Source organism: Boleophthalmus pectinirostris, unplaced genomic scaffold, assembly GCF_026225935.1.
Source record: "Boleophthalmus pectinirostris isolate CB_2022bp ecotype Guang Dong unplaced genomic scaffold, ASM2622593v1 HiC_scaffold_18, whole genome shotgun sequence".
NCBI classification, from domain to species: Eukaryota; Metazoa; Chordata; class Actinopteri; order Gobiiformes; family Gobiidae; genus Boleophthalmus; species Boleophthalmus pectinirostris.
The window spans coordinates 23,875,242-23,901,703 of record NW_026571133.1 but is presented as its reverse complement, the minus strand read 5'-3'; the positions used below and the strand labels follow the sequence as shown (position 1 = coordinate 23,901,703).

The window sequence follows — 26,462 nt, the reverse complement described above, 5'->3', positions numbered from 1 at the left end:
GCAGTAGTTATAGATTTATATTAGGTCTGTGTACAATTTTAAGTAATATTAACAAAAATCTGGTTCTACTGGTTCTGTTTATTTTCTTGCTTCTGAAATTAATAAAGCAAGTATCCTTGGAACTGAAATTTGAAGTGAAGATGTAATATAATTTCAGGTGAAAAATGGAGTAACACCTATTGTCCAGTAAATCTTAAAAAAATCAAGATTTGCCCTAATTAAAAATGCCAAGTATAGCCTATATAATAATCGCTTATTAAATAATCACATAAATGCATTTGTTAATTGTTTCTCATTAAGCTCTATTCTGCTGCCAGCTGCAAAGGGTCTCGTGTGATAGTGTCCGATACCCTTAGAGGCCAGTGTAATGTAGACGTTTTCTGCGAAGAAGACATTACGGTGTAAAGTTACGGTATAAAAGAATGGATCTATAATAAGAATATTATTGTTCTATGTTTAAAGGTTACCTAAGTTAATATCTTGGATAGCATCTTCCAAAGATAGGTATACATATACAAATGGTTAACAAAATAATTTTAAGTTCTTATTTAAATTTTTTAAGGGAAACGGATCTTGTAAAAAAAATAAAAATAAAAACATTGTCCACTTAGATAATAGTAGTTGAATATGCCCAAACTTTAGCACAGTAGGTGGCGGAAACGCACCTAAACATTAGTTGCCGCCTGCAATAAGACAAAACGACGAAGAAGAAGTAGAAGAAGTTAGCATTAGCACCTTCCATGGGTAGCACACACTTTTTTGAAAACATTGACTTTATGTCTAGAGATCAATTAACACTAAAACGGATAATTGCTGCGGTCAGAGAAAATAGTTGTAATGAACTAAACCGTGTATATTTCTGTTGGGTAGTGTGTAAAAGTATTTAAGAGCTAGCTGTTGTTAGCTTGGTGTTTGTTGATTTGTTGTTTGCTAGTGTTAGTCGCTCGGTTCTGTTATTACACATGAGTGTATCCCTGGTTGTTATTAGACTGGAAGTAGCCGAACAGTCTCATTTTCCACGGGGCTTCCAATACTCTGCCGGTAAGTGTTCAAAGAAGCAATACTGGTTTGTATGTGAATTACAAAGATGTTGTGCGGTGAGATGCTATTATCTTGTGACAGCAGCCGGGAGCATGTCAGAAGAAGAACAAGAGGAAAAAGCTTTGGGCATAGCCAAACTGGCGCTTAGTGGAAAGACGGATCTAGAACGAACGGCTATATTACACCAGCATATAGGCAGCAGAGCCATGGGTGACATGGTCATAGAAACCTTTGAACCGAGCCCAGGTAAGGACTCACCAGACTGAAACTTAATTAATTGGTAGTTAAGCTTGTATGAGTGAAATCTTTTAAAAAGCAACATATTCAATACCATTTTTGTCAAAAACACCTCTCTTTCACTATCTTAGTTGTGTCAAGGCTTGGTTGACCCACAACTTTTTTTAGTCTGAATGAGGGCAAAACTGTTATTGTGTTTGGCAATACAAACTCTCACACTGACCTCGATTCACTTTAACAGCATGTAAAACAGACATCACCAACCTTGTTGTTACAATTGACAGTGATTATAAATCTGACAAACAAGTACTTTCATCATTTGTGATTTTATCCATAGCCCTTTTTTAATCATTTGAACAAGCCTTTGTTGGACAACAAGCAAAACCACCACACGGGAGATGGGGGGTGGGGGACAAACCACAAGGGACAGGGGGGATTTCTGTGGCCTGAACAGCTCCTACAGTGGAGTGTTTAAAGTCTTGTCTTAAGACATGTTTTTATTCTTTGGCTTTTAACACTTTGTGAGTTGTGTGGTCTTTTGTGTGTTTTATTAATTTTTTATTGTATTTTTATTTAAATTTCTTGATTTTATTTATCACTATTTTATGGGTTTACTTTAATTTGACTTAACTGGTTTTAGTGTTTTCGGTCTGGCAAGGTTAAATTGAGCATTTATACCAGCTGTTGTTTTTTAATATCATTAAAAACAACAAAAGGTATCTGTATATGTGCAGCACTTTGGAAACAGTTTTTTTTATAGAATGTGCCATAGAAATAAAGTAGATTTTGATTTGTAAAGTCATTTGTATGTTTTTTAATTAAATTGGTGGCTTTCTCTGTGTTGCTCTAGATAAAGGCGGGGGAGAAGAGTGTGGTTGCTCAGCCGATGACAGCAGTGAAAGTGCAGCTGTAAAATCAGAAGTGGACACTGTCACTCCAACCATGGCACCAGACTCACCCTCCAAACAGCTACCAGATCAGATTTCCTTCTTCAGTGGAAACCCCTCTGTTGAGATTGTTCATGGCATTATGCATCTTTACAAAACAAAGTGAGTCACACAATCAAATTATCTTTTGTACATTAAAAGTTTAACACAACATTTTCTTCTTGCAGCAAGATGACATCTCTGACTGAAAATGTCAGACGTAGTGCCATGGTGTGCATCCTTACTGTGCCTGCAACTATGACCAGCCATGATCTTATGAAGCTTTTAGCTCCTTTTAATGATGTCATGGAGCACATGAAGATTATTCGAGATTCTACACCAAACCAATACATGGTTTTGATTAAGTTTTGTTCACAGGTAGGTTTTGTAATATACCTACTATAGTCTTAACTAGGAAGATGACTGATGGTATGTGCTGATGGGTAAGGCTGTTTTTCTTTCTTGAACATTTCATTTTTGGAAGAAAATCAAAGGGTAACTGTTTTTGAAAAGAAATACCAAACATCCAATTATTATCATTTTATCAGTACCATTTTTTGCTAATAATGCCTTACCAACTCCACAAAGCCACTCTAAGAGCTACTCTGTAGTTGTTAATTAATTCCCTTCTGTAGCCACAGCTGTCCTGGGATAGACAGAATATGCGCACACTATATTCATACTAGACAAGGTACAAATAATCCTGCTATCAATTACCATCTGACTTAATTTTTTTTTCCATAATTCAGCAGCCATATTTTCACTGTGTCCCTGTGATTCTACTAAATTGTGTATTTGTGCAAAAGTTTCTTAATGAACTGATTGATTAAAACTGGAAAGCTGAGAAAAAACTAACTTTTATGTTAAACAGGCTGATGCTGACAGTTTTTACACTGCTTGTAATGGTCGACAGTTCAACTCCATAGAAGATGCGGTGTGTCAGCTGGTCTATGTGGAGAGAGCAGAGGTTTTTAAATCTGAGAATGTAAGTAGTTGTATTTTTTAACATTGACAACATGCATGTATACAATTTGCTTCCTTAATTTTTCTGTAATCCAGGGGGCCAGCCTGCCAGTGATGGAATTGACTGAGCTGCCTAAGTGCACAGTGTGCCTGGAGAGAATGGACGAGTCTGTGAATGGTGTCCTCACAACACTGTGTAACCACAGCTTTCATAGTCAGTGTCTTCAGCGCTGGGAAGATGTTTCGTAAGTAGATGAATGAGAAATGGCACATTGCTTTTCAAGTAGCCATTAGTGTTTAGCAGCTTGTCATTTGCTGCTGTTGTAAAAATGCTGCTTGTTTCTGGTCTGTTCTTATTGCAAATCTGGACAATAGATGCCTATTGTTTTCTCTTAGGTGTCCAGTATGCAGGTATTGCCAAACACCAGAGCCAGTGGAAGAGAACAAGTGCTTTGAGTGTGGAGTACAAGAGGTAACTACCTATTCATTTAAAATGTTCTGTTGTCTGTACTTTTCTCTTCACTTGTTTCTTTGTTGTAGAACCTATGGATTTGTTTGATCTGTGGCCATATTGGTTGTGGCCGTTACGTTAGTCGTCACGCTTACAAACACTTTGAAGAAACACAGCATACATATGCTATGCAGCTCACCAACCACAGAGTATGGGACTATGCTGGAGGTACTGTCAGCATTTGGTGTGGAAGTACATGAAAAATGTGAAGTTAAGTGATAACACTGATTCATAGTATTTCAGTTTTTACATGAATTAAGTGTATTGAATAACCTCAGTTAAAGCTAAGTGTAGGTCTGTTCATTGAAAATCATGTCTGCTAGTTGATATCTTCAGTGTTTGTTCTTACGCAGATAACTATGTGCACCGCCTAGTGGCCAGTAAGACTGATGGCAAGATGGTACAGTATGAATGTGAAGGAGATACCTGTCATGATGAGAAAATTGATGCACTTCAACTTGAAGTAATCCTAGCTACACAAGCTTATAAACCCATCCTTACTTGCAGCAGTGTGCATGTCTAACAATGACTTATTATTTGCAGTATTCATACCTTCTGACTAGTCAGCTGGAGTCACAAAGAATTTACTGGGAGAATAAAATTACTCATCTGGAAAAAGAGACTGCAGAGGAGGTACTGGCAACTATAATCCACAGTACACTTATGTATGTGATAGGTATTTGTAATTCTTCAAGAAACTTTGTAATTTTACAAACTTACAATTTTGTAGATAAACAACATGAAGTCCAAATTTAAGGAGACCTTGGAGCGCTGTGATAACTTGGAGCGACGGTTAGGAGAGCTCTCTAAAGAGAAACAGGCCATGGAGAAAAAGTAGGTTTAAATATAGTTTTCTTATGCAGCTTCTCAGTTCAACTTGATAATTTTGTCTTCTCCAAAGGCAAAAGGTTGTAAACTTTTATCCTCAAAGATTGAACCCTAAAATTAATTCAGAACAATGTTTGGAAAATATCAGCAATTTATACAGTGTATTATGTATGTACCTCTAGTTTGAACTTTATGTGCTGCACACTCCTGTCTGTCCAGGTGCACCCAGCTTAATAGCAAAGTGGTAAAACTAAGCCAAGAGCTGAAGGAGGAACAGGAGATGAACCGCTGCTTGAGAGCCAATCAGACTCAGCTACAGTCACAACTAGTTGAAGAAGAGCGAAAAGCCAAAGAGAGTGGTGAGTAAACATGTGCAAGAATCCAAATGTAATATGCATACTGATTTAATCTCAGATATGTGTTTTCCAAAAAAAGAACTCCATGCCTGTGATGTCTATTTTAGGTGATACAAATGTTGTATGTTTTTATAAGACATGGACCTTCATATAAAAAATCGAAGCCAGACATTGTTTTTTTCAAAAATTGAGCATCTTTAGAAAAAGGGTAGAGGGTTTCCTGTTGGAGGGTCCTTTAACTGCTTGAGTCCATTGAGATGATTGATGATTGTTTCAGGCAAAGCAAAAACAATACCTTTTATTATGAATCCTAAAGAGCAATTCAGTTTGCAGATCTCTGGTCAAGCACAAACCATAAATAAAATCATGTACATGGGTCAGTCCATATGAAATCAGCCGTTTTCAAGGAATCTCCGCTATGAGCCACATCAGATTTGGCTGAAAAAATTGTAAAACTTTCTAAAATCACCAACTGAAAGAATCTCAAATTTTAGCTCAATCCTTTCAGTCGTTTCTGAGTAGTGGCCCGTTGAAATTTTGGGGCCATGCTCACTTTTTCGGAAGCTTTAATATATAAGCATGTTTGAGAGATCATAGCTTCATAAGAAATGGAGCTAGGAAGCTGACAATTTTGATTATTGTAGATTCTTGGTAGATGCTAGATGCTAAATCTGTTGTCAAATATAGAGTATTAAAGGGGGGTGCTGTGGACCCCTAAAATCTCACATTTGGTTGCCGCCTTTTTTTTTTTTTTTTTTTTTTTTTTTTTTTTTTTTCCATTTTTGAGGTCCAAGATCTATTTACTCCAAGCAGATATTTACAAACTAACTGTTGAACCTCAATATTTGAGAGAATGACCATTTCTGACAACAATCTCACACTTTTCTGAGTTTTCATGTGGGTGGTGTAGAGCCCCAAATATGGTCACAGAACAAATGTGACCTTTTTGGCCCCTTCTTTGGACCATTGGTTCCCCATGTGGGCAGAGTTAGATGTTGATAAAAAAAATTTACCAGAGAAACTTTGGCATATTCTGATTAGTTTAAAGTAATAAAAACATCTGCTATTAACTTCCTTCATTTCAAATGGAATTTTGAAAATGAGCTCTCACAGGTCATTTTTGGTGGAGCTTAGGTGCTTTTCCACCTGTTAGAAAGGTTCAGTTATCTTTATTAGGCTTAAACACTATTTTCTTGTTATAAGGGAAGACTGTTGGGGATTATTTGTGGTACATTGCTTGGAAAAGTGTCATTAATCCTTTGAGAAAATTCAGCTATTAACTTTGTACATAATTATGAAAAAAGGTTTGTTTGTACTATTTATTCTTTTTTTTTATTTGAGGAAGATAATTTGTTATCTCACAAAGAAACAGCTTTTCATGGTGTATAAGTAAGATAGTATCGATGGAAACTGATTAAAGGCAAATTACAATTGGAATACTCATTGCCTGTCAAATCAAAAAGTCTCTGATTCCATAACCATGGGTTTCAATATAACCATGTCTATTATTTTTGCACAAAAATATTACAATAAGGCAGTAACATTAACAAGAAAAAATTAGATGCTGACACAGAAGTTACCAAAATACAATAATCTGGTCTGTTATTTGTTCAACTGCTAGAAATTACATTTTAAAAATTCAGTGTGAAAAACAATCTCAGCAGAAAATACCAACATAATGGACAAATCTGCCCATTTTGGTGCCTTTGCCACCTACATGCAGATCATCTGTATTGGTATGTTACATACTAAGTGTTCCTAACTACTAATGAACTTCAGAAGTAATGTTTGGATCCTGTCATAATCTGCAGTGTCAAGGCTATAATTTTGTGCTCTACTTCTCTGAACATCTGGTACCTTAATACAATAGATTATGTGCTGAAATGGGACCCAGCATGGTTCTGCCGACGTTCAGGAGGCCAGATGACATAGACATAGACATCACCATGTTCATCTGAACGCTCTGAAACATTCCCAATGAACCACCTGTTGTCATAAATACATGCAATGTATTGACCTGGCTGGTACAGAGAGATGTTTGGCACAATCTCATTTTGTATTTCATATAATGACACTTCAGTACATAAATGATCTTGAGATATTCTCCTCTTTTCTAATTTACCATTTGACACCGGAACGAAACTGGTGTGATCTAGTACCATTCACAGTGTTTGTCTTGCTGTAGCACTCTTCAAGTTTCCAAGTAAGTTCATGGTTTATAAAGTCTTCAGAGCTTGTAAAGAAAAACTTTACATTCTTTGTTTTGTGAAGCCCACTCAAACATCTGGAGTGCGGTCAATATTTGATTGCTGTCAGTTGCCTGAAGAGTGTTCCTTGCAGCCGAGCCTTTTACTGTGTCACAAACAATGTAGCCACAAATAATCTCCAATTGTCTTCCCTTAACAAGCAAATAGTGTTTCACTCTATTAAAGGTAATTGAACCTTTCTAGCAAGTGGAAAAGTATCTAAGCTCCACCAAAAATGACTTGTGAGAGCTCATTTTCAAAAATTCCGTTTCAAATGAACAAAGTTAATAGTAGATGTTTTTATTAGTTTAAACTAATCAGAATATGCCAGAGTTTCTCTGGTAAAAATTTTAACAACATCTAACTGTGCCCACATGGGGAACCAAGGGTCCAAAGAAGGGGCCAAAAAGGTCACATTTGTTCTGTGACCATATTTGGGGCTCTACACCACCCACATGAAAGCTCAGAAAAGTGTGAGATTGTTGTCAGAAATGGTCATTCTCTCAAATATTCAGGTTCAACAGTGAGTTTATACATATTTGCTTGGAGTAAATAGATCTTGGACCTCAAAAAAAATAAATAAAAAAAATCTAGAATCTATGACCAAGAATCTACAATAATACAAATTTTCAGCTTCCTAGCTCTAGTTTCTATGAAGTTATGGTCTCTCAAACATGCTTATAAATTAAGGTGTCTGAAAAAGTGAGCATAACCCCAAAATTTCAACGGGTCATAACTCAGGAACGACTGAAGAGACTGAGCTAAAATGTGAGATTCTTTAATTTTGGTAATTTTAGAAATTCTTAGAATTTTTTTCAGCCATATCTGAGATGGCTCGTAGAGGAGGGCAACTGATACCATATGGATTGACCCACATACAACATACACCATACATTGCATTGGGGGATACATCAGCAAATTTGCTTTCCTTTTTTAAAATTTTTATAGCTGAAGGAATAAAAGATTTAACGTATATGGCATTAAAGCATCCCCACTTAGACAAGCAGGTAAATTACAGTTCAACAGAGAAGTGACTCTGCTCACAGCAAAGATATATTCTGTATCATCCCTATGGTATATGGGTGTGTACTATATGGAGATAAGCAACTAGACTCCCCTCCCGGAAAGTTCCTTGATGCACAATAATAAAAGTTTGATGTGTACAGAACCCCTCTGTGTAAAAATAAATCTACATATAAAACCAAAGGTTGTTACATTCTTAACTTCAGTTGTTAATTTTTGTTTAGGGGTAGTGGGTGACAGTATACACATCAGATTGTACTTGACACTGCAATAAGTAAATCCAATAAGCAATGCCCCAGTAATGTGTGTCATAATAGATCTGTCATGTTTTTCAGTGGAGTGTAAAGAGGCAACCATAGCTGAGTTGCAGGAGCAGCTCAGAGACGTGATGTTTTATTTGGAAACTCAACAACAGATTGAGCACCTTCCCCCTGAAGCACGTAGTGAAATCCAAGAAGGACAAATCAACATCGGGGCCAGTCCTTTAGACAGTGCTATAAGCCCAGATGGAGCAGGCCCCTCCTGTAGAGGCAGGAGAGGTCGAGGCCGGAAGAGGAAGTAATAGTAGGACTGGAACATGCTAGACAACAGCTGAAAACATGCAAATGACTGTGCACTATTTGTTCAAATTCTGCCTCCTCACAATTCTTGGTGATTACTGCTGCTATTGATAAATTGTTGGATTCGCTTCTAGTTTTCAAACACATCAGCAGTGTAATTTATACTTAGCTTTATACAAATATATATAAATACATTATTTATATGATCAAAGTTTTCTTATTTGCTTAAGTGTTCTATTTGTAAATGTTTTTTGTGTGAGCATTTATTACAGAAAAGCTGTAAAAACTGGATTATATAGCTTTCATTTAAAAATTATGTTGCCATAAATATTTTAAAATTACATTTTTTCCCCCAAATATGAGGATATTTTGTTGCGTCTATACGTTGCATACTTGTATAATTCTTCAAACTCAAAATTCTGAAACTCATTGGTTTAGTTTTACACAACTTTGCATGTGTTGTACAAAATACTGCAGTAACACCCTCCTCTTTTCAAAATACTAGATGTTACCGTTACCCTTATGGCCTCTGCATGCACAGTATACACTCAAAACAACACGCATATACACGTAAGATTTTATTTTCTTGCAAACCGTTGTTTAGTCTGATGTCAAATATGTTTGTGAAAGGTGTTTTAAGACAAGAAAAACAATTATACTCACATTTCTAAGACAAGATATTTGTGTTTTATCTGGCCCTTTGTGTGAATCTAATAACTATAATACAAGCAGAATAACTGATTCACTGCTGAAGTCATGCTTTATTTTTTTGACTCCATCCTACACACCAAATGAACAGTTTATATTCAGCAGCTTGTTTAAAGTAAACTGTATACGAAACTACTTTATCACGTGCAAGATGCAGCAAGACAACTTTTTCACGCTGTAACCCCATGTTCTTTATGCAAAATTTTGCCACACCTATTGGCTATATATATCTTTGTAATAAGTCTGTACTATTAGTATGTACGTTCATATTTTGCCAGTACTTTTAAAAAATTAAAATCTATTGTATTTCAAAGTTTAAAGTCTGAAAACTGAAACTGAATCATTGTTCAACTGCACGAAAGTATGTTTCATTTTGAGTCTCAGTGTATTGTAACGCTGCTGAAATAAAATAGGCAAATGAGAAAAGAGGAAGAGAGAGGAGGGGCTAGTGTGGTGAATGGTTGAGTGAAGGATTTTTAGAGCTAAGATCACCAGATAAGAGCGCTCTTCCCGAGTTAGCCCTGCAGCTGTAGACCTGCACATTGTCTTTTTGTTCCTGTTCATAAAAAAAATGAAATGGATTAAAGTTACGCTTCTCTTCCGCGACTAAAGCACATCCAAGGTAAGCATTCGATTTCCCTTTTCGTCCTTTGTTTGCTTCGTTTTGGCTTCCTTCTTTACATGCACATTACAGTTTCAAGTGGGTGTACTTTTGAACAGCACTGTACTACGGCAGCGTACAACTTCAAAATCTGAACTTTAATTAAAAAAAATAATAATAATAATAATCAGCAGTATCACGATTTAACATAATGCTATCATGTCTATGAGAACACCGCAGCTGCCAACAAATGTTTTGTTTCTAAATTCTTGTATGGTGAAGGCTAGAAGGTTGAAGGAAAGACACTTTTATCGAGTAAAAACATGACATGTTTCCTTTCACCTAAACTTTATTTCCGTATTGTTTCTAAGATATTAGGGGCCCGGCTTTTTTAATGTTTGTATTACTTGGATGTGCATATTGCTGAAAAATAAATAGAAAAACATGTATTCTTTAATGGACGCAGGGCCATCTCCCCATAGATCTGACTGCTGTTTGTCCTCATAAAGACAGATAAGTTTAATTTCAGGTCTACTGTGAGACATTCCAGTCAAAGCAATAACATCCCCCATGGAGACAAGCAGGTAGCATCTGGTTGTGCACCTTTATTTTATTTATATGACATTCAGCCTATAAATTGTAACAAGCAGACAGGCTACTACTTTTCCCCTTTTATGCATGTTCACACACAAAGAACTATAAAAGCCAGATTAGTCTGAAAATATAGCTGGAAATATTTCTTTTTTTATACTGTTAACACAATGAGAATTATTTATAAAGGTACACCCATAAGGTGTGTCTGTAGAATAAAAATCTCTTTGTGCCTTTATAATGTCATGGAAATGTTTGGTTTTCATACTGTTTTTCTATGCCTACATTATGTTTCTGTGATTCTGTGGGTCATATAGAATATCCATCTCATTTGTAGTTAATTTGTTAAAGTTCTGACATTTTGTGGTTTGATTTTCACCTAAAAGCAAGAGGAAAGCGTCTAAAACTATTTCACACACATGAAGCAACCGTCACACAGACATTCTCTTTACACAGATACTACACATTCTAGAGTTTTCTCAAACTTTTTACAGAGGTGTAAACTCTAAAGTTGTGAAGCAATGCTGATATACTATACAGTTATAAGAGGCTGTAATTTGTAGTGCTAAAATATATATAATAAAATGTTCTGTTTATAGATGAGTGACCAGGACAGCAGTGCATCAGCCTCCCAGACTGGAGACTTTGATGAAGACACAAACAGTGAATTAGAAGTGGACAGAGATGACAGACACAGGGACAGACATGTACCCAGTTTGTCCAGCTTCTCATCCTCTCTGAGTGCTGTTATACGCATCAAACAGAAGTACCAGGCAATGAAGAAACGCAGACAAGACCTTGCCCTGAGCCTTACAGCAGCAGGGACTCAAATAGGGGCCCCGGTCAGGACCAGCCCTAAAATCTTTACCTTTGATGCCCTGAACGCCTCTGCCTACTCTTCACTGGATAACACTATTCATCAGAAGAAAAAGCGGAGACGAAAGAAAAGGGTGCTGTTTCCCAATAGTGGAGGACGCAGGGTCCCACCCAAACAGGAGCGCAGCCGGGCCAAACACTGCCTGTATCTACTGCTCGCCATTGTCTTTCTTCAGGTATATATTTGTTTTTTAAACCGTTTCTGTTGACATCAATTATTAAATTGTACTTTTTTGTCATTTTCAGGTGTACAATGCCATAGAAAATCTTGATGATCATGTTCTCAAATATGACCTGGAGGGCCTGGAAAAGACATTGCGTAGGGAGGTGTTTGGGCAGCAGGGGGCAGTGGAGGGTCTCATGTCTCACCTACAGGACTATCTGTCCACCTATGTTCACAACAAGCCTCTGGTTGTGTCTGTGCATGGGCCCAGTGGGGTGGGTAAAAGCCTCCTAGGTCGCCTCCTGGCTGGACACTTTCGATCAGTGGTTGGGGAGGCTTTAGTGCTTCAGTACTACGTCCTTCACCACTGTCCCCAGGAGGCAGATGCAGTCCAGTGTGCTCAGAACCTGTGTGGTCTGATCTCTCAGATGGTGCAGCGAGCAGAGGAGGAGGAAAAGATCCCATTATTGATTTTTGATGAAGTCGAGTACATGCATCAAGAGATATTGGATGCACTGTGGCAGCTTATGGCCACAAAGCAATCGAATGAGTATCTGAATGTGATCTACCTATTTCTGAGCAACCTTGGCCATGAGCAAATTACAAAGCATTTACTTCACAACTCATCGAGTGACTCTGTAAGAGTCTCTGGTCATGACTACCTGATTAAGGAGCTGACCCCAATTCTACGCAACACTCTGGACATACTGCACCCCCTGTGGGCAGAGGCAGACATTTTACCTCTGGGCCTTCTGGAAAAGGTTCATGTAATGGACTGCTTTCTGGAGGAAATTACTCGAGAAGGCTTCTATCCAGACCATGCCAACATAGAGCGGCTGGCAGGAGAGATAGAATATTATCCTGTTGTAGGGGGACATGAATACTCCCAGACAGGCTGCAAGCAGGTGGTGGCAAAAGTCAACCTACTATAAAATGTGAATGCTCTAAGGAAATGCCTAGAATTCTTTCACCAATGAAGACATAAAACATGAGAAGGACTTAAAATTACAAAACTCGAATGGCACAATTAAAACATTTCCCTTTAAAAGAGGTGAGGGGATTGGTTTTCATGGAGAAGAAACCTGATTTACAAAAACCTATAACCTGAAACTTCTGCCCTTTTTAAGAGAGTGATGAATGAATGAATGATTAAGTGTAAAAACAGCAAAAAATAAGCTTAACTGGACATAAACATTGATATTGTATGGTAAACACTGGAATGTTTTATTTGCATTTGTTTAGTATTAAGACAGGTGTGCCATAAGTGATCCTGCTTGAACTGGAAGTTTACATATATTTTATTTTTTCATGTAAACTTGTGCAAGTATGAAAACACACACCCATTTTACCCCATGGCCTAAAATTTTGTCAAAATATACAAATCTACAAAAAAATAATACTTTTTCCAGAAATTTTAAGAGAAATTATAATTAGATATTTGTATATATATGCACCTCTCAAGAATTTTCGTTATTTGAGTTAGTTTTTTATTTTTTTTTGAAGAGTGTGTTTTTGAGCACACAACAAACACGAGAATTCTGAATCACAATTTAACCAAACTAAAATATAATCACAAAGATGGTTCTAGCTATATGAGTGGTCTGTAGGTGATATTAAGACTGTGAACGTGCCAGTATTTCTAAATGAGTACATTTCCAAATATAAATAAAATTGCTCAATTAAAATAGTTATACATTTGGAAATAAAACTGAGGCCAAACATGATATTTTCTAGACATTTTATTAGTTTCTTAGTTGACATTGGAAAAAATGAGGTACTGTGTCTAAATGACATTGAATTTGCCATGTATATTCTGGAAAAATAAAGTGTAACACTGAACAAATGAGAGTGATAACATGATGCCATCAAGTATTTTGACTTTAAACAAAATATGCAATTATACAATTATGGAGCATTTATGGAGACAGCTGGTCAAGTTAAAATGCACCAGAGCCACTAAACTAAAACTAAAGTCTTCATACAATTAACAGGAATAAATCTGATGAAAACAACAGTCAAAAAAAAAAAAGACCCAACTGTGTAAGCTATTAGGTTCCATAACACAAACTTCACCAGCCATATCAGGACATATAATTACTAAACAGCTTTTAATATTCTTTTAAAGCCATGGACACAATGTATAAATAACAAAGCAATTCAAATATTCAACAACCCATAGAAAACTGTTGTGTGCTGACGTGATGTAACAGAGCATTTAAATGGATCTAAAAGCTACAACAAAGTAGAAAACAGACACGCAGCACCATTTTTACCAAGCAAATATCCTTTACACTTGCCTTCATATTTTCATTCTCACATGCTTTAGGGTAGGGAGGAACAACTAAATACACACTCTTTAATGAGCTACACAAATTACTACTTGTTCTAAGACCTATGTAGAAATAAATATTGTCCCGTCACAATACAGTACATATGTATTGTCAGCTTTTAGATGAGAAATAACTCCTGCATATACTTTTACTACTTTCAAATATGGTCTGAGCTGGTTAGGCACAGCTCATGGTATGTGCAGGAAAGTGCCAAGGGGCATCCAGAAACAACAGGCTGCAGAAAACTGGACAGGGGAGAAGTGAGCTGTGATTTTTTACTTCTTCGTTGAACAATTCAAGTTGTCTTATGCCTCAAGCTCAAAACCCATGCCAACTTTGTGTCCGCCAGCATTGAAGTTCTTTCCATCAATCAGGGCAGAGAGAGTTACTTTAACACCTGTAATTTAGTTGATTAGAAGAGTTGACATTTTTAAGTATGTTTAATTCATTGTCACATTTTGGAAGATGGCTTTAAACTTACCAGGCCTAAGGCTCTGAGTGTAGCCTATTCCAATCAAACTGGCATTGTTTACTTTGGCCTGTAGGTAGAAATAGGGTTCAGTATTTGAGACAATATACTATCCATCTATCTCTATATCTAACAGAAAGATAAACAGATATAGATAGATCGAGATATATATCGATCTATCTCGATAGATCGATATAGATTTATCTAAATAGAAATGGAGAGATAGATAGAACCGCTAAATATGTCTAAAATAGGAAAGTGTACTTACAGACAGTGATGCATCTTTGTCCAGCTTGTATTTGGCAGCAATACCAAAGCGAGTGTTGTTGCTGCCAGCGGTCCAGGCCAGAGTTACTGCTGTCTCCAGCTCATCGTTCACTTTCTGGTAAATGGATCCACCAAACTCTGTCCCATCATTACTATGAGAAAGGTTTCGTTATCTATAAGCTGTTTGGTGTACAGTAGATAATGAAATGTAGTATTATGCTGTGTTTGCTGTAACTCAGTCTACTTACACATTTGTGTGAAGCTGGAAGTCCCCAGCCTTAAATCCCAAGGCAAAGTTATTCTGGGCCAATTTAGACTTGGCTGTGTCAAAAGCCATTTGGTAGCCAGCAAGCCAGCCCTCATAACCCAGCACAGCAGCAGCATGGATGATGGGGCCTTCAAAGTCCACATCACAACCCAAGTTCACATAGTCACGCTTGTAACCTGTCTTCAGCTTTCCACTTTTTTTGCTGCACAAAATTTGATTGACGTTGTGTGGATTGTTATATGGAAATGGTTTATAATGTCACTGATTTAGTGATTCATGTTTACAATATATTTTACTCACCCAGTATTTGGTACAAAAGATGTATCCAAAGCCACCTTCAGTCCTTGAGCAAGCTGCAGGCAGACACACATACATTTACTAAATTATCATTAAAATCCCTGCATTTAATGAGCTCTCATGTACCTGGTCCTCAACAGTGACTTCAGTGGCCAGAGTATTGTCAGTGTTCCACTTCTGGTTGACACTGAGGCCCAGCTCTTTCATCTTATATTTGGTCTCCAGGCTCCCTGCAGCCTTCCCTGTGTCTGTGTTACTTGAGCCAGATGTGTTGAACTCCTAAAGGGTACAGCACCAACAAGTCAAAAATAGAATCAAACTAACACTCCATCTGGAAAAAAATTGTCTATCCACAATAAATTGGAAAATGGGAAATGGATGATTGTTAAAAGAGCATGAGACATAGTTTTCATGCAACATATCAGTAAGAAACATTTATTAAGTAACATGAAAACTAATAGTGCTGCAAAAACAATGGAAGAATAAAATTACCAAACCTACAGCATAGAAAGTCATACATGCTTTAAGTGACAATACATTGAAAAGTAGAGATAATATAAAAATAATATATATAATATAAGTTAATAAGTCTTGAATGGAGTGGGGCATGACAGATGACAAAAAAATCAATTTAAAATATTTTTGGTTTAAACTTCAATCTTACCATCTACAATAGAGCACAAGCATCCAGAAAAGTGCAACAGGAAAAAAAAGGAGTTATACTGGGAAAAGGTAGGTCAAAACAGAACTGCTATATACAAACTGGGCGTACAATACTTACTACAAACCTAAAGTATGTATCTTACCATAAGTGCATAAGTTAGCAATCTTAGTTATTTATATAATTGTTGTGGTGAAATTGGAGACAAAGGGGAGAGTTGCAAAGCAACATTAATTGTGTGTTACAACTACTAGGGAGAAAATAAAGGTTGATGTCCATACCACTCCACTTTGTGATTTGGTCTTAAGATCCAGCTTCACAAGCCCAAATCCTGTATAATAAAACAATATCTGATCAATAGAAATAAGTTTGAGTTCCCAGGAAGATGTATTATAATTCAGTACTGAAAGGTTATGGTGTCGTAATACAGTTAATAATTGATTGTAGCCTAATAGCAATAGAAGCACTCACCATAGCCCTTGCTGAATATGTCCTTGGCAGCCTTGCCCAGGTCTGTGTAAGAAGGGGGGACAGCCATTGTTCTGTAACGATAGCAGACAATACATTCAGTAGTGACTATCGTAGTGTATTATTTGCTGTAAATCAGCTCGATAGTTGAATAAGTAACTATCGAACTGGCTGTATGGAACAAACTGTTCTTTGAAAGCTAGCTGGAAACCAACTAATATTATTAACCAATGACCAGGAGGAGTTTCGTGGTTTCTGACGGTCTACTGCGTGGAAATGATGCAAACACTGAAAACTTAAACAAACCCATTATACCATAACCCGTTATGGTCCAAAAGGGGTGCAGGGGGTGGGCTGGGTCAAGGATGTTAAGAGGCCACACCACTGCTCACGAGTCAACAAACAAACAAACATAATGCAAATGCATTTAATGTTCTGATATTCCTTCAGAATCATAAACAGATGCTGTTTTACCGGCTTTGTTTGACCTAAAATCAGTAAAGTAATAAAATGTAAGGGGGTGTGACACTTAGCTCTGGTTAGCTACCGTTAGCATTAAACATTGCTCACTCACTTATATTTACAATGTTTCTTCAGTTGTTAATACATTTTATTGCATTTTAGACAAAACTGATAATATTTTAAACCTTGCCACATTCTTTTCTGCATAACGCTAAGAAAGGCCGGCCTTTGAATGAAATTGCAAGTGTATATCAAGGTATCATTACATAATACATTAATTGCCTTTTGCTAAATCGCACGCCAGGCTAGCTAAGAGTTCGGCCAATGTTTTACAGTAATCAAAAAACAGTACTTTAGTCCAATACATGAAGATATTGCCACTACATTTGCCATATTTGTGTCTTACCTATTCAAATTCTATGGGGGTGTGCAAAGCTTGAACCGTCCCAAGTGCTGATGCTGCTGCACAAACTGGAGGCTAACTATAGCTTAGCAATAGGGCACAATGAAGGAGACACAGAGCGCATGCGCGGCATTAGGAAAGATATCAAGAAAGTATATCTTAGCTTTTTACATATTTTCTTTGATTGGTATAATGTGTAGTATGTACACGATGTGTGTTGAAATATTGGCTCTATCCCATCTGTGAAGAAACGACAAAGTAACATCAGAACCTTGGACCTGTATTTTAATGAAAATTCTGCAACTATTGTTTGATTATTTTTTACGTTTGAATGCTGTATAGTTTTGTTGTTGTTATTGTTGCTGTTGTATTTGACAGGGAATACATATCTTCACCCCGTTCCACCTTTATTTTTTATGACAAACATGGCGTTTTCCGCGCAAGGGGAAGCGATGTTGTATCAGGCCCCTATAGCCCCTCCCTGGGCGCCCCCTGATTCGAGTTTACGCCATCCTCCTCCGTGAAGCAGTGTGCAAGGAGGCAACTTGTCAAAAGTACACATTCATTATCAGTTTTTGCTCAGTACTAAGTCCAATGGTCACAGCGGACTGGCCTTTGAATTTGTGCAGCTTCCTCTCGCACAAAGCACGCAGGCTGCTGCTGCACTCGGTCTGCAGGCTCAGCGGATCTTTGACGACAATCGTCCGTGTTGTGATTCAAAGTTAAACCCCGGTGTCTATCCCAGTCATGTCTGGACATCCTAAATTTGTGAGTCCGTTTCACAGACCGCAGTCCTTGGCTGCTGCTGCTGCTCCTGCTGGGAAAGCCAAACTTACCCACCCTGGCAAAGCGATCCTGGCAGGTAAGTAATTTAGTAAATCCGCTCTTACTTCAGAGAAAGTTAAATAACTGTTAATAACTTAGTCATAGGTTCAGCACACTTGAACCAACATTCTTGTAAACGTGTAATTAATGATTAAGGAATATCCTACTGTTTTGTCAATAAAATTGATATGATTTTTGACACCAGCCATTTATTGGGTAAGGACATTGTTAATCTCATCAAGCTACAAGAATGTGAGAGGTCACATAGGCTATCCTCTGTGCCCCAGGGCAAACCTCACAGAGAGGTCTGTCAGGCTCATCTTCAGATAATTCTCTAGAGTGTTGACGTAAATGAACCCCAAACCTTCTGTTTACAAGTCAATGTTTGACAGATGCTCAAACTTATGGCAAGATTAATGGATCAAGTAACATGTTACTTAATTGATAATGCTACATTGTTCAGTCTAATGCCCCTGTTGTGCTTGGGTAATAAAGGGATTTCGAGTTTCCCCCTTACTATGTGCTCTACTCACTCATAGGATTTTCTTATTCGTGAACCCAGCCAGACATTTTCATCTTGTACCGGTTTTGTATTCTTCATTTCAGACAATCAGATTTTCAGACAATTACAGGACCTCAGGTAACCCGTGAATGGGGCTGACCTAAGGAAAATTATAGCTTGTGTTCTAGATCCAGATTAATTTGTGCTTGTTGTGCTTGTCTGGGTGTGTCCTACTCCTAACTACCACTGTCACTGCACCTGTCTTAACCAAAACTGCCAGTGCCGGTTATCTTATATTCTACAAGTTGTTGTCCGTAAGTCCTGTCCTGCATGAACGGTCTGTTCTGCATGTCACAGTGCAGACAGTGAATGTTTGTTGGACTTTCATGCATGGGATTTTAAAGACATTGCATGTCTTGAAGCTTACTTTTCAAATACTATATAGCGACATCGGAGTCAGCCTCATTCTGCATGGATGTGTCACTTTAAAATGTTTTGTGGTGAACAGTTTGTGCCCCAAAGAAACACGCCCCCTTAAGTTGGATCCAAGCCAAGGGGAGTATCAGTAGGCAGAATCATACTGAACTCAGCTGAGCCAATCAGCGGCAAGCTCTGTGTCTGCTGTGTAACTGCAGATGAGTGACAGTATTTTTAAGGTGGAATGGTTCTGTTATGTTCATGTTCTTTCACTGTGTACAGTTTACGCTCCAGTACAAGTATATAGAATTGCACTAACAAAGTAAAACACACTATTAAAACCAAATTGGTCGAGGGCAAGATAGAGCACTACATGTGGTCCTTAAATCTTAAAATGCTTCCCAAAATGCTTTATGTGAAATAAGGTTAAAAGTTATTAATACAAATGTATAAAATTTGGGTAAATTCACACCCTTTTTACATAAAAGATGGGTGTAAAAAGTTGAGGGCTACCCTAAATGTGTTTTGATATTATAAAATAATATTTTCCCTCTCTCACTAGTTTGTGTGGGCTTGTGTTTTTTCAGGTGGGATTGCCGGAGGAATAGAGATCTGTATCACCTTCCCTACTGAGTATGTTAAAACCCAGCTGCAGCTAGATGAAAAGGCCAATCCCCCAAAATACAAAGGCATTGGTTAGTTAAAGGTCTATTTTTGACATATTGCAAAATGCCTGGGCAATGTATTTATCATAAAGGATTTAAATTACTGCAAATAAATATTTCCATAGTTTAACCAACATATATAAAACACACAAGTAAGCCTTTTTTATTTGGAGTTTATCACCTTGTGGTAATACTGTTTTTGCTTTGAAATGTGTCTCTTTTACAGTTGATTGTGTAAAACAAACTGTGAATAGTCATGGTGTCCGAGGTCTTTACAGAGGTCTAAGCTCTCTTCTGTATGGATCTATACCTAAGGCTGCAGTTAGGTACAATTTTTTTTCACCTGCTTTGTCATTTATTTTATGTGAAATTACCAAATGCTTTGAATTAACCATTTGTGTTTCTTTTAATGAACTAGGTTTGGGGTATTTGAGTTTCTTAGCAATAAGATGCGTGATGAGAGTGGGAAACTAGACAGCAAGCGGGGATTTATGTGTGGCCTTGGTGCTGGAGTTGCAGAGGCTGTATTTGTTGTGTGTCCTATGGAGACAGTTAAGGTAATTAAGTACCATCATCCAATAACATTAACAAAATTTTCATTCCTAACTGATCAATTAATATGTTGTACTTGTTATGTTAGGTAAAATTTATACATGACCAGACTTCAGCAAACCCAAAGTACCGAGGGTTTTTTCATGGAGTTAGGGAGATTATCAGAACTGAAGGTAAGAGTAGTATCTAATACTAAATAAATAACATAACATTAAAGGAAATTTAAAATGCTAATCTTTTATCTGTTTTTATATATATTTTAGATTTGTATATGTTTCACAGTTATGATTGTAATGGTCACTTTCACATTTATATTTTTACTTGTAATAATGTAATACATTTTCACATCTATCTACATGCAGCATAATGAAACTTTTAAAACTTTGAAACTTTCTTTTTAAAGAAATGTTTTTTATTGAATCCTTTTATCTATTTGAATCACTTTTAATTGAAGGAAATTTGTACTTTGTGTAGGCAGGCCTATATGTAATTTTAATTGATGCATGTACATTTGTGTTCTCAACATTTATCAGGTAGAGGCTTTAATATAAGCCCTTTAGGGTATTTTCCTGTGCCTGCATCTACTTTTGTATCTGTCATATCTTTTTTGATCATGTGATTTTCGCGCCAAATGAATGAAAACATTAACATTTCTAATGTGGATCTATGTGGGTCTTTTTAAGGACTGAAGGGCACCTACCAAGGGCTAACTGCCACTGTGCTAAAGCAGGGTTCAAACCAGGCTATCCGTTTTTATGTCATGACGTCACTGAGAAACTGGTATAAAGGTTTGTGAATAACTATCTTTAATGAATGTAGAATATGCTAAGATTACTAATTACGTGTTTTCAAATACACAGGTGATGACTCCAACAAAGCCATTAACCCTCTGATTACTGGACTTTTTGGTGCTGTTGCTGGAGCTGCTAGTGTTTTTGGAAACACTCCTCTAGATGTAATCAAAACTAGAATGCAGGTGGGTAGCATTTTTTTAAATTATACAGTTTATGAAACGTCTTGTTATAGGTAATGTGTTTTTTTTTTCTGTAGGGACTTGAAGCACACAAATATAAAAGCACAATGGACTGTGCTGTTAAGATAATGAAGTATGAAGGTCCAGCAGCGTAAGTAAACAATTACATAACATGTAAATTATAATTTGTGTGTTCAATTCATAGTACAATTTCTGCACAAAAGCAGCTACACTCCCAAATCATATTGCCAGTGTGGCACCATAATTATGCAGTTGCCCTAAATACCTTGAAAATTTCATACAAAAGGATTCATTGACAAAGACAGGCAGCTGTGCGATGTACTGGGACACATTGTTATCTTTGTATCTGTCTTTCTGGTAATCTATCCTATCATCTGGTAATTTATGAGGACATTTGAATCATATCACTAACTGAAATGACACACACACATATTCATTGTATGAATGACAGTTAAACAGTTTACATCAACAATCATCCAAAATATGTAAATTAATCATGTTAAATTCAAATTCAAAACATATGAAAAATGTAAATGATGTTCTCGCTCTCAATCTTCTAAATTAAATAATAATAAAATAAAAAGAAAAGTCCCAAGTTCTTCTATGGGGATACCCAGATTCCTAGCTTCCTGGCAGCCTGGTGGTTTGAGAGGGGAGAGTTCAGCATCCTAACAGCCTGGTGGATGAAGCTGTTAGTGAGTCTGGTGGTGCAGGAACGGAGGCTCCTGTACCTCCTCCCAGAGGACAGGAGGCTGAACAGATTGTGTGCGGGGTGACTTGAATCACTCATAATTGTGATAGCATTGCGGGTGAGGTATATAGAGTACTGTTCAAAAGCTTTAGGTAGGTGTGAAAAAATGCTGTACACAAAGAATGTTTTCAAAAATACAAATAATGATTGTTTGTTTTTATCAATTTACAAAATGGAAAGTGAGCAAAGAAAAGAAAAACCTAAATCAAATCAATATTTGGTCTTACTACCTTTTGCCTTCAAACCAACATCAATTCACACAAGGGGTACAGAAAAAGTCAGACATTTTGTAAGATTATAGTCAGGTGTATGATCAACCAATTATACCAAACAGGTGCTAATGATCATCAGTGTCAGTGCCACATGGTTTGGAACACAGTCATAAATGGAAACAGAAAGAACTGTGTAGGAGGTGTAAAACTGGGTGAGGAACAGCCAAACTCTGCTACCAATGTGAGGTTGTGGAAGACCATCTCATGTCACAGGTCATACACTATGGCAAGACTGAACACAACAACAAGACGCAATGTAGTTTACATTGCATCAGCCAGGTCTCTTATAGACAAAGACTTCAAAGCAGACTGGGGTTTCAAAATGTGCTGTTCAAGCTCTTTTGAAGAAGCTCAAAGAAACGGGCAACCTTGAGGATTGTAGACGCAGTGGTCGGCCATGGAAACTTGGTGCAGCAAATGAAAGACACATCAAGCTTATTTACCTTTGGAATCGGAAGCTGTCCAGCAGTGCCATCAGCTCAGAACTGGCAGAAACCAGTGGGACCCAGGTATACCCATCTACTGTCCAGAGAATTCTGGCCAGAAGTGACCTTCATGGAGGAGTTGCAGCTAAAAAGCCATACTTTCGACACAGAAACAAGGCCAAGTGACTCAAGTATGCACAAAAACATAGGAACTGGGTTGCAGAAAGATGGCAGTAGGTGCTCTGGACTGATGAGTCAAAATTTGAAATGTTTGGCTGTAGCAAAAGGCAGTTTGTTCATTGAAGGGCTGGAGAACAGTACAATGATGAGTGTCTCCAGAAACAGTGAAACATGGTGGAGGTTCCTTGAATGTTTGGGGTTGCATTTCTGCAAATGGAGTTAGAGATTTGGTCAGGATTAATGGTGTTCTCAGTGCTGAGAAATACAGCCAGATACTTATCCATCATGCAGTACCATCAAGGAGGTGTATGATTGGTCCCAAATTTATTCTACAGCAGGACAACGACCTCAAACATACAGTCAAAGTCCTTAAGAACTATCTTCAACGTAAAAAAGAACAAGAAGTTCTGGAAGTGATGGTATGGCCTCAAAGAGCCCTGACTTCAACATCATTGAGTGTTTCTGGGATGTGCATGGCGAGTGTAGGATCCCCAAATGCAGGACAGCATTTGGAAATTTAGCCTTTTCATGCGCAGCCGTCCGTCAGTGGAACATGTTACCAACTGAGCTGAACACATGTATAAACTATGGCACATTCTCATGCCTGGTGAAACAGTGGCTCCTCTCAAACCAAACCTGCACCCATAATGTGGACAGATGAGTGTCTGATGAGTGAAGAGAGTGTGAGTGAGTGAATGAACTGAATGATGCTTTTAATAAGGGTGACGTTTTTAAGAGGCTGAGAGAGCTGGGTGTGAATGATACAGAATTGTTATGATGCTCTGAAAATTATAAAGATGTTCTCTTTGTATGTTTGAACTGTATGATTATGAACTATAATGTCAACCTGCCCAGGGACTGCAGGTGGAAATTAGTATTGGTGCTATAACCTGGTACAATGCATCTCTCCTGTTAAGGTTAATGAATATTGTGCACTGTCCCTGTCTCATTAAATAAATAAACCAAACATGAAGAGACAGAAGGATGTGAGGAAGCCTACATCCACAGAAGATCTGCAGTTAGTTCTTCAAGATGTTGGAAGATTGGAACAACCTACCAGCCGAGTTCCTTCAAAAACTGTAGGCAAGTGTACCTAGAAGAATTGATGCTCTTTTGAAGGCAAAGAGTGGTCAACCCAAATACTGATTTGGTTTAGATTTCTGTTTTGGTCATTCACTGCATTTTGTTGATTGATGAAAATAATTACAGCATTTTTTCACACCTGCCTATAACTTTTGCACAGTACTGTATGCCTTGCAGGGTGGGGAGTGGTGCACCAATGATCTTTCTGGCTGTGTTCACTATGCACTACAGGGCTCTCCTGTCATGGTCAGTGCAGCTTTCACCCCACACAGTGATGCAGCAAGAAAGGACGCTCTTAATGGTTCTTCTGTAGAATGTGGTCATGATGGGTGGTGAGGCACTTGCCTGCATGAGATTCCGCAGGAAGTAGAGGCGCAGCTGGGCTTTCTTCACCAGTGATGCAGTGTTGGTGGTCCCGGAGAGGTCCTCATTGATGTGCACCCTCAGGAATTTAGTGCTGCTCACTCTCTCAGCACCATCAATGGTTAGTGGTGGGTGTTGGGTGTGCCCTCTCTGGAAGTCGACAACAATCTCCTTAGCCTTGCTGACATTCAGCTGGAAGTTGTTGTCTCTGCACCATGTGGTCAGAAAGTCTAACCTCTTTCTCGTCTCGTCACCCTTGGTGATAAGACCCACCAGAGTTGTGTCATCCACTAACTTGACAAGGTGGTTGGTGCTGTAGGTTGTTGTGCAGTCATGTGTCAGCAAGGTGAAGAGCAGAGGACTGAGCATGCAGCCTTGGGGACCCCCTGTGCTCAGAGTGATAGGCTGGATGTATTGTTGCCAAAATATACTGCTTGTGGTCTCTGGCTGAGAAAGACTAGCAGCCAGTTGCAGAGAAATGTGCTGAGACCCATCTTGTCAAGTTTGCCGATGAGTTGCTGTGGTATTATGGTGTTGAATGCTGAACTGAAATCTGTGTGTCCTTATTGTCCAGATGGTTGGGGGCTCTATCATAGACACAGACTTAGATACGTTAAAGGTAATGATCTGAAGCTACAGCAGCTACCATGGTGCCAGTAACAGCGTTACCATGGTGCTCCCAAGGACCCCTGAGATGCCTAAGAATGCCCGAACTAAATAAATAGTTACTGAACTAACAATTATACTGGAGAATTTACAGTGTTCTTTTCCTTTTTTTTTTTTTTTTTGGCAGGTTCTACAAAGGTACTGTCCCTCGTCTGGGTCGTGTGTGCATGGATGTAGCCATAGTCTTCATAATTTATGAAGAAGTTGTCAAAGTCCTGAACATTGTTTGGAAGACAGATTGAAATGTCTACAGAAAGAAACCCACCTTCCAGGTTAATATCTACCTCCAACCTGTGTTGTAATATACAAATAAAGGGAGTGAGCTTTTAATGTGCTTGAAAAGCTTGTTGATCAGCTGACCTTGAAGAAGTGTGGGCTCAGGGAAAAGGATACTGATTACAGTAGGAATGAAAATCTCTTGAACAAAGTGTTAAATCTATTTGTGCAATTGGTGTCAAATACTTTGTGAATGAAATGAAATGAATGAAAGCCAATGCAGAAAAATGTGACTGTAACTCTATAGGATTTTAATTCAAAAATTGAAATTATAATCTCAATGCAAACCCATTTTTACAACAAAATGTTTTACTGATCAAATCAAAAATAATCAAAAACATCTAATGGATAACATGTTGTCCTTTATCTTCAGGGGCTTTAGGTGCATTATATGCCTTAAGATGCCTTAAAACTGAATAATAATAATAATAATAATAATAACAACAACAACAACTATGATTTTGATGATGATGATGATTATTATTATTATTATTATTATTATTATTATTATTATATTTAGAGTGACCTTAGTCCCTCTTAAACTTTAACCGATCTGGTCTTGTGGTTTCTCTTTGTGCTGCATACCTGCATATGTTTTAAATTCAGCTACTTAAATAGATTATCTCTTAAGTGCCTACATTTTGTGTTTTGAGGTTGTGGATAACTGAATGTTGTATGTACTGTAAATCCATACAGATATACATTTTTCATTGTTCAGTATTTGAAAAAAGTCAGCCTTTTAACTCCACTTTCTTTCCACACTTTAAATTGTGCCCTCCACCTCATTCCATAGAAGCAAGTCCAGTGTTTGCAAGGCTTCAATTTTATGCCTTACATTATGGTATTTTGTAATACTATTTAGATGTTATCAAGCCTTGGTTTCTCTAGTGCCAACTGTTGCTTTATCATGCTGTTTACAATAACTTGTAATTAAAATGTATTTTCCTTGTTTCAATGCATACTGCCTTGTAAATGGAGATATTCTATCAGCCTAGGATAATTTCCATTATGTGCCTTTAAAGAATTTATTTTGACAAAAATAAATAAATAATATACTTATCTGTCATCATTGTTTTGTCATTAACATAAGCTCCCAACTATACAACTGAGAGACAAACAGGTGAAACTGGATGAACAGTTCGTTTGAAATTGAGTAATGGAAAAAAAAAACAAAAAAAAAAAAAAAAAACGTCCTGTCTCATTAATGGCTTTTCAGTAATTTATTTTTATTTTTAT

At 37.5% G+C, this 26,462-nt stretch overlaps 4 protein-coding genes across 5 annotated transcripts; 3 read left to right on the top strand and 1 right to left on the bottom strand.

The window, feature by feature from the left end:
- The first annotated feature begins 689 nt into the window (after positions 1 to 689).
- brap (BRCA1 associated protein) lies at positions 690 to 9,432 on the top strand. Of its 2 annotated transcripts, none has more exons than XM_020938182.2 (13): positions 690 to 1,041; positions 1,126 to 1,287; positions 2,129 to 2,327; positions 2,393 to 2,582; positions 3,076 to 3,189; positions 3,264 to 3,412; positions 3,564 to 3,639; positions 3,708 to 3,846; positions 4,032 to 4,141; positions 4,222 to 4,311; positions 4,409 to 4,512; positions 4,726 to 4,865; positions 8,467 to 9,432. In XM_020938182.2, the coding sequence occupies exons 1-13, from the start codon at positions 963 to 965 to the stop codon at positions 8,691 to 8,693; spliced, it is 1,779 nt and encodes a 592-aa protein (XP_020793841.1). In that variant the 5' UTR covers positions 690 to 962; the 3' UTR covers positions 8,694 to 9,432. The 2 variants fall into 2 exon arrangements, with proteins under 2 accessions (XP_020793841.1, XP_020793840.1); XM_020938181.2 differs by having other exon boundaries at positions 1,123 to 1,287.
- Positions 9,433 to 9,830: 398 nt separating this feature from the next.
- On the top strand, positions 9,831 to 13,473 carry tor4aa (torsin family 4, member Aa). Its single transcript, XM_020938187.2, has 3 exons — positions 9,831 to 10,021; positions 11,191 to 11,643; positions 11,714 to 13,473. The coding sequence occupies exons 2-3, from the start codon at positions 11,191 to 11,193 to the stop codon at positions 12,560 to 12,562; spliced, it is 1,302 nt and encodes a 433-aa protein (XP_020793846.1). The 5' UTR covers positions 9,831 to 10,021; the 3' UTR covers positions 12,563 to 13,473.
- Positions 13,474 to 13,719: 246 nt separating this feature from the next.
- On the bottom strand, positions 13,720 to 17,382 carry zgc:56235 (Voltage-dependent anion-selective channel protein 2-like). The gene is made up of 9 exons (XM_020938171.2): positions 17,259 to 17,382; positions 16,394 to 16,464; positions 16,204 to 16,253; positions 15,388 to 15,540; positions 15,265 to 15,317; positions 14,945 to 15,166; positions 14,698 to 14,848; positions 14,442 to 14,499; positions 13,720 to 14,357 (listed from the first exon to the last, which is right to left on the bottom strand). The coding sequence occupies exons 2-9, from the start codon at positions 16,458 to 16,460 to the stop codon at positions 14,266 to 14,268; spliced, it is 846 nt and encodes a 281-aa protein (XP_020793830.1). The 5' UTR covers positions 16,461 to 16,464; positions 17,259 to 17,382; the 3' UTR covers positions 13,720 to 14,265.
- Positions 17,383 to 17,577: 195 nt separating this feature from the next.
- Positions 17,578 to 26,285, top strand: slc25a1b (slc25a1 solute carrier family 25 member 1b). Its single transcript, XM_020938170.2, has 9 exons — positions 17,578 to 18,117; positions 19,587 to 19,694; positions 19,891 to 19,990; positions 20,083 to 20,221; positions 20,305 to 20,389; positions 20,900 to 21,004; positions 21,077 to 21,192; positions 21,267 to 21,340; positions 25,078 to 26,285. The coding sequence occupies exons 1-9, from the start codon at positions 18,003 to 18,005 to the stop codon at positions 25,190 to 25,192; spliced, it is 957 nt and encodes a 318-aa protein (XP_020793829.2). The 5' UTR covers positions 17,578 to 18,002; the 3' UTR covers positions 25,193 to 26,285.
- Positions 26,286 to 26,462: the final 177 nt, after the last annotated feature.